General features: G+C 47.0%; 1 protein-coding gene across 1 annotated transcript in view; it reads left to right on the top strand.

Moving 5' to 3' along the window:
• iqsec2b (IQ motif and Sec7 domain ArfGEF 2b) overlaps window positions 1-14063 on the top strand; it is a 56025-nt gene extending 41962 nt beyond the window's left edge. Inside the window, 14 exon segments of the mRNA XM_035536426.1 lie at window positions 1928-2210; window positions 3589-3903; window positions 4050-5101; window positions 5474-5635; window positions 6133-6255; window positions 6593-6759; window positions 7200-7339; window positions 7472-7597; window positions 7715-7814; window positions 7950-8111; window positions 8578-8775; window positions 8918-8988; window positions 9814-10848; window positions 10851-14063. Of these exon segments, the coding sequence (XP_035392319.1) occupies window positions 1928-2210; window positions 3589-3903; window positions 4050-5101; window positions 5474-5635; window positions 6133-6255; window positions 6593-6759; window positions 7200-7339; window positions 7472-7597; window positions 7715-7814; window positions 7950-8111; window positions 8578-8775; window positions 8918-8988; window positions 9814-10848; window positions 10851-11258 (4342 nt within the window). The 3' untranslated portion in view covers window positions 11259-14063.
• The last annotated feature ends 9 nt before the right edge of the window (window positions 14064-14072 follow it).

Raw genomic sequence — 14072 nt, 5'->3', positions numbered from 1 at the left:
AAAAGTAAGGGCATTATAACGCATGGGAAATCATTGTCATAGTTGGCTGGTGTCACAGCAGTAATAACTTGTCCTTTGGTACACTTGCCCAAACAGCCTGCGAGGTTTTTCAGTAGCACATAAACCGTTCTCTATAATACACTGACAATGGGAATGTCAGCCTCCAGCCAGATAAAAGAATTAAAGCTACAAATGAAGCTCAGGCTGATCCAGACAGAGTAGCTCAGCTGCAGAAGTACAGTGTAGGTGGCATCCAAATAACTTCATGTGGAGAAAGTTTGATGTGAGGGAGTGTGACGACAGAAACCCAGGTGTGTGTTGGAGTGGCCTGGCCCCACAAAGTCGAGAGGCTGGTCAAGCGACAGCCCCAGCGCCTGACTGGAAGCATCGACTTCCTGCCAACCTCCGTCATTCCTCAGCACCACACAAACACAGGAAACTGTGTGAACTTGGGACTCAAAAACATGGAGAGGGCAAAGAAAGGAACAGGACGAGAAAAGAAGCTCAATATGTTCTCAAAAACTCCATCAAGTGAAAAAAAACACATGCTGTAATGTACTGAGCATATAGCTCAGAACAATAACTACCTGAACTATATATTATTTTTAACTGGTTGTTAGCTATTTCTAAGAATGACTGTCTGTTCATTTTCCAGGATTCATCCTCAGTCATTTCTAAGCTCTTATAAGGCTAAAGCATGTGAGAATATGCCGAAAGCAGACAGCACTTGCATGACTGATCTCAACATTTGCAGATCTCATGCACTCTTTCCACAAGCTGTTGACTTTTTTTGGGGGGGGGGGGGGGGGATGCTTAACCTTGATCATGTGGGACGTAAACTAAGGGAATACATCGGCTCACTCACTACGAGGATGTGTGTGTATGTGTGTGTGTGTCTGGCAGTCTATAGTAAGTTCACATGTCTGCGTGTAGTTCATTATTTTAGTGTTTTGCTGTCTATGTCTTAATGTAAATGAGACAGGAGATAATTCACAGGCTGGCATTTAACGCTTATTTGTTGTTGTTTAAACTGCATCGCACTGACAGAAAACAGGAAATTGTCTCTTCCTCAGTTAGGAAATACTTCTGGATTGGACAAATACACACAACCGGTGTTTCCGGAAACATGCGTGACATGCCACACTCAACAGGTGGAGCATTTCTGACGCAAGAGGAATGCACATGTGCCTTTTGAATGATGGAAGGAGTGTAGCCTTGTAGGCTGTGATTTCGCAGTGTGCTGTTTTGCTTTGTAGCTCCAAAATCGTTTGGCGGGCTTCCAGTTTGGCATAGTTGTAGTTTTCCATGTTGGGAGTTTTGGCACTAACAGACAAGACTTACAGGTGTCAGTGTTATTCGGTGGTGATTTTCAAGGGTTTTGTGTGTGTGTGTGTGTGTGTGTGTGTGTGTGTGTGTGTGTGTGTCTGTGTTGTAATGCTACCCAGCAGGATAAGATGTGCTCCAAGAAGCTCAATTCTATTTGAGAAGCTCAACAGAGTGACTTCAGAGTTATGTGCTAAATAGCATTTGGTAGAGTCATATTGAACTTAATTTTTGGTTTCCAATTTCAAAGTCGATTTACATATGTGACTAGTCTACTAGGTGCAGTTAGCCTGCTAGAGGCTAGTTGACACAGAAAGCCAAGCAATGGAAACCTGTTTTGAAATAAGGCTACTATTTTCAGTTTTTCCAAGACTTACATGTGTATTCCTTGCTTTTTTTCAGTTCTGAAATAATGACAGCTCTCCACAGTCTATTTCGGAGTGTTATCTATGATTAAAAGTGCAAAGTCGGTGGAAAATAAACAATGGCTCAAGCTTTTGAACTGCTTGAGCCGGTGATTTTTATCTCGTGCTGTCTTTATAGAATGTGTTAGCTATTTCAGATTTGAAAATCCCCCCCCCCCCCCCCCGCTTTCCAAATACAGCGTTGAGGTGGAGACTCAGGCCTCACAGTCAAGCCCCTTCTCAGACAGCAGTAACACCCCATACTCCCACCACTTGGATCGCTACGGTGACGGCAGCTGTGGTCTACCAGGCTCACGGGGGCCGGTCGTGGCCCCTCCGAGCCCAGCCAGCCTCGCCTGGACCCAGCGGACCCGCAACCAGCCGGCAAGTCTGGCCCTGCGCAAGCAGGAAGAGGAGGAGAACAAGCGTTGCAAAGCCCTGTCAGACAGCTATGAGCTCTCTACAGACCTCCAGGACAAGAAGGTACAGCGACTCGTATATTCCACAGCTTTTTATATCATAAAAAAGAGAAACATAAGAATGGTTGGAACCATAGTATATTTTTGTCATCGTCGGGGATATTCTAAAACAGGAAGGTGAGAACCACTGCTGTCTTAAAAAAACATCCTTAAAATGCTGGAAGGGCTGATCTAGGATCAGATTCCTAGGTTCTTGTACAAGAAACACCGGGTATAGTTTGGGTCTACATTCCATTTGCTGCCATTCACTGTTTGTGTTAGCCATCTGGTCATCCTTCATCAGTGATCACTGCAGCTTGGGCTAATCATTCATCAATGAAAAAGGTTTGACCACAGACCACTGTTTGCTCGACTTTTGTGGGTGGGGAACCATTCCCCATCAACCATTCCCCAGCACTGGTGTCGAAAGTCGTAAAAACTCACAGACACACTCAAAACCTAAAAATACACTAACTACTACAGCATGCTAGTATCAAAGGCATGTTGGTTTGTCAAGTAAATAGTATTTGTGCAGTGGTAGAGGATAGTGATATATAGGTGTAATGGTGGCTGAATTGCTGGATTATGCAAGATATGATCTACAAACTATGATTGAACTCTTCTAAAATGCACCTATGAGATAAGTATAACTAATAGTGAGGCCAATAAGTGTAGTTACTAGGTAGACATTTCTAATAGTGTCTGATGAGTGTAGTTACAGCCCTAGAGGTGTTCATTTCCACAAGGATATTAGAACACCAGAAAATTATATTTAATATTGTGGTGTCTGATTGGTTGTGATGGCTCCTCTTGCTTTTGTGTCTGCAGCTGAGCCCACCTTTAAGACAAACTCCATCCTAGAGATAAGTCCCTGTCGCAAGTGTTGTTCAATAGAGGACAAGCATTTAGCAGTCACAGCAAATAAATATGAGTATATATGCTAGATTAATTGGATCAAATAAATAATGTGACATGGCTTTTTGAGCTGTTTACTAAATGCGGCGTACTTAACAAGTGTTACAGCTGGTTATATCAAAGGCTATGAACTACCAGTCTTTCAATCATCATATCGGGCACTGTGTGGTTAAGTCATGAACAACTAGTTGACCATTGGCGGGCCATTTAACAAATGCACTTAAATCAGTTTAAATTATTGATTTGGCCTTGTATTTCATTCCCCACATGGCTGCCCTTTGCTAAAATAAAAGGTTTGCTGTATGCTAAGAATTAAAGGTTAAAAGGCCAAAGTGACTCATAACCAGTCATCCATCACTAAGGCCTTTATATGAAAGTAATGGTTTCTTTAGCAGTTTTTCTTCCCCAGTGGACAGAAAGCCTTGGCCAGATTGACCAGAACAGTACAGAATAAATTGGTCCTGATAGATCTTGCGGCCCCGTTCCAGGTGGAAATGCTGGAGAGGAAGTACGGCGGCTACTTCCTGAGTCGGAGAGCGGCACGCACCATCCAGACGGCCTTCCGTCAGTATCGCATGAACAAGAACTTCGAGCGCTTGCGAAGCTCCGCCTCCGAAAGCCGCATGACGCGCCGCATCATCCTGTCCAACATGCGCATGCAGTACTCATTTGACGACCGGCAGCCTCAGACGCAGACCCTCCACAGCCCAGGCATTGGCCCACCGCACTCCCCAGACCTGGAGCCCGGGTCGCCCGCCCGCCCGGGCGACTACACCCACCTCGAGGACGCCTTCTCGAAACAGGTGAGGGTACCGTTGGGATCGCGTTCACATTAGACATTCCTCTGCTCAAGACACAAGGTTCGAGGTTCAGGGTTAACCCACCACATGGAGGCTAGCTCGTGATAGGTCCTCGAGGATGAAGTAAAGCTCCGTATTTTACATTTCAGGTCAAGTCCCTGGCCGACTCCATTGATGACGCGCTGACGTGCCGGCCGGGCAGGGAGGACTCCCAGGAGGGCATGGGGGATGGGAGCGGAGTGGTTGACGACTTTGGCGAATGTATCTGGAGCAGCAACAGCCACCCTTCCCTCCGCAGGGGCATGGGCGACCGGGACCGGAGCAGCACAGGGGGTGGCCTGAGCATGCACGAAGACAGCACGGCTACCTCATACAGCGACGTCACCCTCTACATGGACGACGGCCTGCCATCTTCGCCCCTCTCACTGGACCGAGCCCCAAGCAGCACGGACACCGAGTTCTGGGGGGTGCTGGGAAGTGGGGTTGGGGGTCGAGAGGACAGTCGTGACACCGAGGGGGGAGGGAGCAGCAACAGCCGCCGGAGCACGCCGTGCACGGAGTGCCGCGATTACCGCCTCAGGGGGGCGCATTTGCCCCTGCTCACTATCGAGCCGCCTAGCGACAGCTCGGTGGACATGAGCGACCGTTCCGACCGGGGTTCCCTCAGCAGGCAGCTGGTGTACGAGCAGGACTCAGCCGGAGGGTCCCCCCAGGGGACACTGAAGCACAACCCCAGCGCCCGCTCCACGTCGTCCGGCGCCGCACAAGGCCAAGCGCGCCCGGCCATCCGCCAGCTGCCCTCACACATTCCGCACCACATCGCACACCAGCACCAGCACCACCAGCACCACCACCACCACCACCACCAGTACCCCGACACGCCATCGTCCTCGTCCTCTCCCCAGCAACCCCCGGCCACGCCGCTCTCGTCCTCCTCCTCCGCTCCGCTGCCCCCTGGTGGCCTGGATCAGCAGTGCTGTTCCGATGGCGACAACGACTCGCTGAACTCCACCACGAACTCTAACGAGACCATCAACTGCAGCTCGGGCTCCTCGTCCAGGGACAGCCTGAGGGAGCCGCTACCCCCGCTAGGCAAGCAGACGTACCAGAGGGAGAGTCGTCACAGCTGGGACTCGCCCGCCTTCAACAACGACGTGGTGCAGAGGAGGCAGTACCGCATCGGACTAAACCTCTTCAACAAGTAAGGGAAACCTAAATAATGCTTTTCAAAACTACAGTTAGGGAGAGGTGGATCACCAGAACTTTGTTCTGCAGAAAATGGTTGGTCACATGCTTAACACTTAAAAAGTACTAAAGACATTCCCAGAGAAATGCAGAAATGTTTTCTAATTTGTGCATATTGTGTCTAAGTATAATGGAGAACACTGAACCAAATATTACCCAGAAATGTTTGTATATTGTATATTGCAACTGGTGTTTGCTTATGAATCTCCAACTAAATGGACAAAAGTAGGGAATCATTTGTGTCACTACCGGCAAGCCAGTTTTCTAAATTGCTCCTCGTGGTACACTGCAGTGACCTGTTTAACTACTCTGTCACTCTGAACAACAGGAAACCAGAGAAGGGCATTCAGTACCTGATTGAGCGCGGCTTCGTGTCGGACACGCCCGTCGGCATCGCCCGCTTCATACTGGAAAGGAAGGGCCTGAGTCGACAGATGATCGGGGAGTTTCTGGGCAACAGACAGAAGCAATTTAACAAGGATGTACTGGAGTGAGTCAGCCTGGGAGACAACAGACACACACACACACACATTCACACACACACATACATCCACACACACATACATACACACACACACACACACACACACACACATACACACACACACATACACACACACACACACACACACACATACACACACACACACACATACATACATACATACATACACACACACACACATACATACACACACACACATCCACACACACACACACACACACACACACACACACACACACACACACAGAATTTGCCCAAAAGTATCCTAAGGGGAATTCAGTAGCAGTTACAATTAAATAGAATGCTAGAGAAGAGACATACTAATATGTACATTGTAATAAGCAGAATAAGTATATTTTCAAGTATATTTGCTTGAAATCTGATTATCTGATGATCTGGCCTGAAATGTGACTACTGTTTTTTCAAAAAGAATTACTGAAGATATAAGTGATCATACAGACCCTTTCACTGGTGTGTTGTAGCTGCGTAGTGGATGAGATGGACTTCTCTGGAATGGATCTAGATGACGCACTGAGGAAGTTTCAGGCCCAGATCAAAGTGCAAGGAGAAGCCCAAAAAGTGGAACGACTTATAGAAGCTTTCAGGTGTGTGTGTGTGCACGTGTGTGTGTGTGTGCGTGTGTGTGTGTGCGTGTGCTTGTGTGTGTGCGTGAGAGAGAGTGTATGTGTATGTGTGTGTGTGATTATTACTCTTTATTTGTGATTTAATGTATGCTACCCATGTAACATTTGTAAGATTTAACATACTTTTTTTTTGCAGTAATACACAATTATAAAGGTATAGTTCTTATTTATTATATTATTTAGTAGTCTCTCTCTCTCTCTCTCTCTCTCTCTCTCTCTCTCTCTCTCTCTCTCTCTCTCTCTCTCTCTCTCTCTCTCTCTCTCTCTCTCTCTCTCTCTCTCTCTCTCTCTCTCTCAGTCAGCGGTACTGTGTATGTAACCCTGCACTAGTGCGGCAGTTTCAGAACCCAGATACTATCTTCATCCTGGCCTTCGCCATCATCCTCCTCAACACGGATATGTACAGCCCCAGTGTCAAACCAGACCGGAAGATGAAGTTGGATGACTTCATCAAAAACCTGCGAGGTGGGATTCCAATCACGTTTGTGCCCACAGACGCACACGCAGACACACTTACAGTCTATTTGCTTCATATCGTGTCAGCTTAAATGATATCACATCAGCCTTCAGTAAGAATATTTACTCAGTATAGATAACAAAAGGAAAAAGGATTCCTAAAGGAATGATCTCTTATACAAAATGCCAAATCCCTCATTAATAGCATCTTTCGTGCATATCTGCTTATAAATCATATCGCTATTTTACCGCTTAAAGAAATGTTTTCTTCAATTTTTACGAACAATAAAAGAAAACTTTGCAATGCTAACCTCCCCCTAGGAGTCCTCCTCATTATTAGCATCATGCTATTATTATTATTTTTTAATCTGACAAATACCTGATGCAGCATATAGAAGATAACTATTAAAAGAGGATGCAACTAAGAGTAAAAATCCTCTGTGCCTCAGGGGTGGATAATGGTCAGGACATCCCCCGCGACCTTCTGGTCGGGATCTACCAGCGCATCCAGAAGTGGGAGCTGAGGACCAACGATGACCATGTCTCCCAGGTCCAAGCTGTGGAAAGAGTCATCGTTGGCAAGAAACCAGTGAGTATATACGTCTGCATCGACGCCTCTGTAAATGCACTGTGACTGACGGCCCATCGCTGCCCGTCCGACCTCTCGCTGGCGTTCTTCGCTCCTCTGAGCTGAGCTCCCTAATCTCGCCCTGCTCTGCAGGTCTTGTCCCTTCCCCATCGCCGGCTGGTGTGCTGCTGCCAGCTCTACGAGGTCCCAGACCCCAACCGGCCCCAGCGGACTGGAGTCCACCAGAGAGAGGTCTTCCTCTTCAACGACCTGCTGGTGGTACGTCTGCCCGCCACCGCGACGTCACCACAGCCGCACCTACAATCAGCAAGGGTACGGGTTTTCCTCGCGAGCGTGGTGCGCGTCTTATTTTGCTCTTGTTCTGCTTTTTTTTAGGTGACAAAGATTTTCCAGAAGAAGAAAACCTCCGTGACGTACAGTTTCCGACAGTCCTTCCCTCTAGTGGAGATGCAGGTTCACATGTTCCAGAACTCCTGTAAGATTCTATTTTCTGTGTTTAGGAGCATTAAAAAAATGTTGCCTTTGGTTATGAGTATCAGAAAAAAATTATAGTGCGCTCAAACGTGTCACTTTCTTATGTGCTCTTTCTTCTCTTCCTCTGCGGTATCAGACTACCCTCATGGTATCAGACTAACGTCGGCCATCCCGGGTGGTGAGCGCAAGGTCCTGATCGTGTTCAACGCGCCGAGTCAGCAGGACCGCACGCGCTTTGTCAGCGACCTGAGGGAGAGCATTGCCGAAGTGCAGGAAATGGAGAAATACAGAGTGGAGTGTGAGTACGGCGCCCTCTCCTGGTCGCATATATGAAGCACAGATTCCTTGTTTGACCTGTAAGAAGGGCATTCACATAGTTTAAAGGACTATCCCAGTGGTTTTAGTCCCATTGATTTGAAATACTGATTATGGAAACATAATAAACATAAGCTTTCATTATATGTATGTTTTGAGTTAATATTCTTTTCTAAGCTCAAGGAACCCATCAAATTTATCCATGATAACTGAACAAGTATTTCAGGTGTGGTAAATAGAGTTTAGGAAAATGGAGTATTCCCTTTTAACAATTCATTAACATAAATTAACATCCATTTTATTTTTCATTCAAAGCTTACGCACCTATATTTACGCCAATCCTGGAAATATCGCTTTGCTGTAATCAAAGTGTCCGTCTACAGTACCGCAATATAATCTCCTGTGCACTCCGTAACATTTGGCTGCATGTCTTCCGTGTCTTGCTGCAGCCGAGCTGGAGAAGCAGAAAGGTGTGATGCGGCCCAGCCTACTGAGCAACAGTGTGGTGGGCGGGGGAGTGGGCGGGGTCAAGAGTGACGTGGTGAATGGCACCATGGGAAGACCCAGCCTGGACGACAACTACTCGCCTGGCGAGGGCCTCAAGCGTACCGCTCTCAGCTCATCACTGAGGGACCTGTCTGATTCAGGTGAGACAACGCAGCACATACGTTTTCACAAAGACCAAAACATACCATCAGACATGCATATAAAGCCACGCACAGACATACACAGAAGTGTACTGAACAAGTACTGAAGTCGTTATGCTTGACGTGTCCTCACTGGGTGCAGGGAAACGCGGTCGCAGAAACAGCGTTGGTTCCCTTGACAGTACAATGGAAGTAAGTCTGAGTGGAGCAGAGGTCTGTATCTTTAGCTTTCGCCCCAAAACCCCGCCCCCATCACCAAAGTGACCCACCCCACCTACCTCGCATGTCTGCCTGAAGACCCCACCCCACCCCACCCAAAATCTAAAAAGAAGGAAAAAAAAAAAAGGTTCTTCCTTGCATGTGTCTCTACCATCTCCACAGACCCAGTGGCATAATTATCCATCTCTGTTCCCTATGCCTGAGTATGCACGGTGATATGCTCCCTGCTAGTGTATCAGAATGACGGCGTAACAACAACGTAGTTTATCAGAATGACGGTTTACGGTACATGTGCTCGGACGCGGCAGAGAAGCCCAGAGTGGCCCACTGAATCTCGATGGCTGAGCTCTTCATTAAAGGATCTGTGGATCGACTTTGCTGCTGTCATGGTCCCATTTGCCAGTGGCGTGGTGGAATTGCACTTTGTATGTGGTCCTGCGTGCATGGAGTTGTAACATTAGCTGTGTTCAGTGCACCACTGTTATTTGTTCCTTGTGATCCACCATCTGCATCTGTTGTGTTGTTTGTGTTTTCAATGCCCACTGTAATTACTGTATGATGCAGATATGAAGTTATTCCACGACTCTAATCAACTCACCCATTTCTCCCCCCCTGTCCTATGAAACAATCATACTTTCTACCTGTCTCCACACTTTGCCTGTCTCCCCTTCCATATTCCACTTCTCGCTCCCGTTGGGCACATCCGTCCCCTCACTCTCGCTCGTCCTTCCCATCTCCCGGCCCTCGGGCAACCCTCCTGGCTCCCTCCATTTCTCCTCCTCTCTCCCCACTCTCTTTGTCTTAGGGTTCCATCATTAGCAGTCCGCGGCCTCACCAGCGCTACCCAGTAGCCACTGTGCTCCCGAGCTGCTATGGAGCCGAAGACTACCGGCCGCACCGCCCCATCCTGAGCCCCGGAGTTGTGGGGGTGGGGGGTGGCCCGGGGCAGCAACACACCACGCCTGCGACGCCTGGCACTGGGCCAGCCTCCGCCGGCAGCAGCAGCAGCGAGAGGGGGCCCAGTGGGACGGCGAGTGGGACGAGTACGGCCGGCTCCTTCCTGGGCTCCCTGTTTGGGGGCAAGCGGGCCAAAGCGCCGGGCCCTATCATCCCGCCGGGGCCACCCTACCCCGCCCCTGTGCCCCCGCCCAGCAGCGCCGGGCCGCCGCCCCTCTCCCCTACTTCCCTCTCCTCGGCAGAAGCCGGGGACCCTTCCAAGATCCAGGCCCTCCACGCCCAGTACTGCCACATGGTCAGCGGCAGTGCGGCTGGGCCGCCTCCGCCCCCATACTGCCACCCGCACCAGCGCTACCACGTGCAGAGTGCTCCTTCATGTGGGCAGGCGCACCAGCACCCCACGCTGCAGCGGGTCACGCTGCCGCGCCGGCCTCTCCCCAACCCCTCCGCGCACAGCCCCTACCCGCCGCCGCTCGGCCCGCCTGCTACGCAGGGTCGCTACGGGAGCTCGGGCACCGTGGGCTCGGCGTGCGTGCCACCTCCCCCCCTTTCTCCTCACTCCCAACTATCCCAGCACCCCCAGTTTGCCCTCTTCCACACACAGCCCTCACACTTGGCCAGAGGGGGCGCTGTCGTCAAGGCCCCGCTGACGCTGTCGCATTCGCAGCCGCACCCGCACGCACACTCCCACGCGCACCCGCATGTACCGCACCCCGGCCATGCGCCACACTTCGTCTTCGCCAGCCCCCCGCCACCGCCCTTCCCGGCGCCCACGCAGCCGCCCACGCAGCCGGCCCAATCCCAGCTGGCCACCGCGCCGCCCGCCAACGCCCACCACGCGCCGCTGGCCGGCCCGTATCTGCCCCAGTATCCTCCGCTGTCCTCCATCCCCCCTCCCCCCCCCCCCACTCCCCTTTACCCCCCCCTTCTTGCCCCCTTACCCCTCTTACGCCTCTCTCCCCTCCCCCCCTCCAGCACCCCGCCCCGCCACCGCCGGCCGCACACGCGCCCCAGCCCCTGGGACCCTCGTCGGGGCAGACTGGAGCCGCACCTGGTGCGACCGGTACGGTCGACCGGGCCAAATCCAAACCTACCAACCGAATCAGCACGGTAGTGTGAGCAGGGGGACAGGAAAGGTCCGGAGCTGGGGCTCGCTCCGAGGCCCCCTGGTAGTAGGAGGAGGGACTTCAGAAAGATTGGAAGATGTGGGAGGCAGCCGAGCCAGGGCAGAGAATAGCACTGGCGGCAGGAAGAAACGCAACCTACTAAGACTCTGTTACTTCCACCTGCGCTTCCCACAAGTGTAGCGCGAGATGGAGACAAGTGACAGTACACACAGAAATGCCCAGCAAACTCACTGACACAATACACACATAAAAAAAGATCAATCACCCTAGAATCAATTACAGTTCACGGAGTACAACATCCAGCATGCTCAACGGACACGACTGCCTTTAATTACAATGAATTCCTCTCCTTTATCTGCTCCAAATAATTTAATTATAGACAAAAGATTGGACACAGGTATTGGACACTATGGAGCTAGTAAGTAGAATGCAAAAAGGTAAACATGCACACACAAGTGCATGCAGCTCATGAATGTGCACAAAGGATGCACTGCCTATAGCCATAAGAGAATGTATTCTCAGAGTCCACACATACACCAGAAAGGTGGCGAGCTTATGTGATTCTCTCAATGTGGAAATGAACACAAAACCTGTAGATCAGGGATAGTAGAGGACTGCCTGAATATTCTACTGACCGTACAGTGTACATTATCCTATCTTCGCCATAGTGTGACATAAGAAGTGTAATGTGCTTTATGCGTTAGCTGATAGCAGTCGCAAAAAATGAAAGAAAAAAAAAAGTACGCAATAATCAGTCCACTCATTATTTGATGTTCTTCTTACTCAAGAAAAGGAGTAAGTTTAGGTGTTTTTTTCTCTATAAATGCTGACTCATAAGAGAAGTATGATTAAAGGTCTTGAGGACTATGACACCATATGCCACTGATAAACATTTCATCATTTTCAAATGGATTGCCATTTACAAATAAACTTTTGTAATTTTATCCATAGACAATTTAAAACTAAAGCAATTCACACCATCTATCTAATGTTTAAATTAGAGCATTTAGAAAGCACCATTTAAAACATCCCCCCCAACCGTAATATTAGCCATCCTAATATTACAAATTTCACATATATTCCCATTGTTTAGGCAGTAAGCTTACACAAACCTGTATGTTTACCATTCAAAAGAACACTAAAGGGCTTGATTTTTAGTGTTTTGACCTGATGGTAGTTTAACTATATTAAACAGGTCTATGTGAAAATATGACCAAACAGATGAAGCCAATAAGTAAATTGTGTTAATTTCCCTTTTGTCAATGAAAGGTTTCATGTATATATAGATTTTTCACTTTCATCTACATAGTGTTAAATTATAGAACAGCCCATTAATTCTGCAAATCTTTGCATTTTTTGTTTTATTTTAGTAAACATACAAGTTTATCTCCACTACCTGCTGTCAAGTGTCATTACTAATAATTATGATCATAATAATTTCAAAAGATTACTAATGAAAAACTTTAGTTTACCCAAGATATTTTGCACACAACATGGGCAATAAATCCTAAAAAAAGACTAAAAAAAACTTAAATTCAATTTAGCAGCTATGAAAGAGCTAAATTGGAATTTAGGTCCAATGACAATTAAGTGTCTTTACACTTTTAATTCTTTATTATTAATGAAAAAGAGAATTGCTGATTACATAGCCAGTGGCTAAAGTTACCTAAAGGTGTGTTTCTATGAATGGATCTCAAATAGCAATTCAAGTGTATTTTTAACAGGCCTTTAAATTTCATTTGAAGTCTGTAGGGTTCTTCATTTACTGACTGCAATGCTATGTCTGTAGAAATGGTCCATTAAATTGATCCAATCCAGGAACTTCTGAGGACTAATCTTAGTCCTGGGAAGTAACAATTTCAGGAGAGGCTTTTTCTTTTGGAATTTGTGTATTTGAAATGCCTTTGTGTGATATTGCTAATCAGATGCATTGGACAGTGTTGCATTGATGGTATCCGTCATATATAGCAGGTTGTTTTTTTTATGTTTACATATAAATGTTTATTATTATTATTAATTTCATACAGACTATATAAATGCAGCAAAGTAATATAGATATAAACTGTATATAAATTCTGTCCTGGTGGACATCAGATCATGGAGGAGAAAATTTGAAATGTGACATGACATGAATTTAATGTTGGTGGTTTTTATGGACAGTCACACTTGTCATTCCAAGTGTTACTGGATGTTGCAGACTTTGTACCAGTATTTATTCAGCCATTTTTAAGATGAGTCGTGGTCCTGTTATAAGGTTTTGGTTCACTTTTTAACATGAGGCAAGGCAGTTTAAACTATGAAGCATAATTCCATGTTTATTGAAAACCATCTTCCTTCCTTTTTAATAAAAACACAAGGAATGTAGTGTATAGATTTTTACCAAGATTACACAGTACCTTCAAGTCATCATCAGCGAGTTGCTTATTGATGCTTAAATTTTTTTTTTAAAGCCTCCATTTGAATAGTTGTATTAATATGTTGTAAGCACATAGGGTATGAGGCACATTTCTGCAAGCAGGTAACTCATGAACTAGGTACACATATTACTGAAAAGCTTTATACAGATGGAGCTTTATACAAATGGAGCTTTATACAAAGGATCATTTTTCTCCAACTGCATAGCCTTCCCCTCCCCTACCCACTCTATTGGATGTTATTGCATGACTGCAGTAGCTACAGAATGAAGAGTGTTCTATAAACATAATATTATATGATTTAATATTGATCATGAAACAAACAAAACTATTGTTTGTGTATGTGTGAATGTAACGCGTGTGTGAGAGTACAACACTTAATGTAGGTGTATATTGGATATTTATTTTGTAAACCTATAGAAACATATATGTCACAATGGCGCTGAATGTTATTTTAGAAATCTATGACGTATAAAGTCATCTAATTTGTGTACAGACAATGTGCAACTGAATACAGAGAGATGTTAATATTTATTGCTTCGAAACTAATATAAAGTGTCCTTGCAGTGGATAAATTCTG

The sequence above is a fragment of the Electrophorus electricus genome, chromosome 18 (genome assembly GCF_013358815.1).
Source record: "Electrophorus electricus isolate fEleEle1 chromosome 18, fEleEle1.pri, whole genome shotgun sequence".
NCBI classification, from domain to species: domain Eukaryota; kingdom Metazoa; phylum Chordata; class Actinopteri; order Gymnotiformes; family Gymnotidae; genus Electrophorus; species Electrophorus electricus.
The sequence above is the reverse complement of the archived record's forward strand: the minus strand, read 5'-3'. Positions and strand labels throughout refer to the sequence as shown.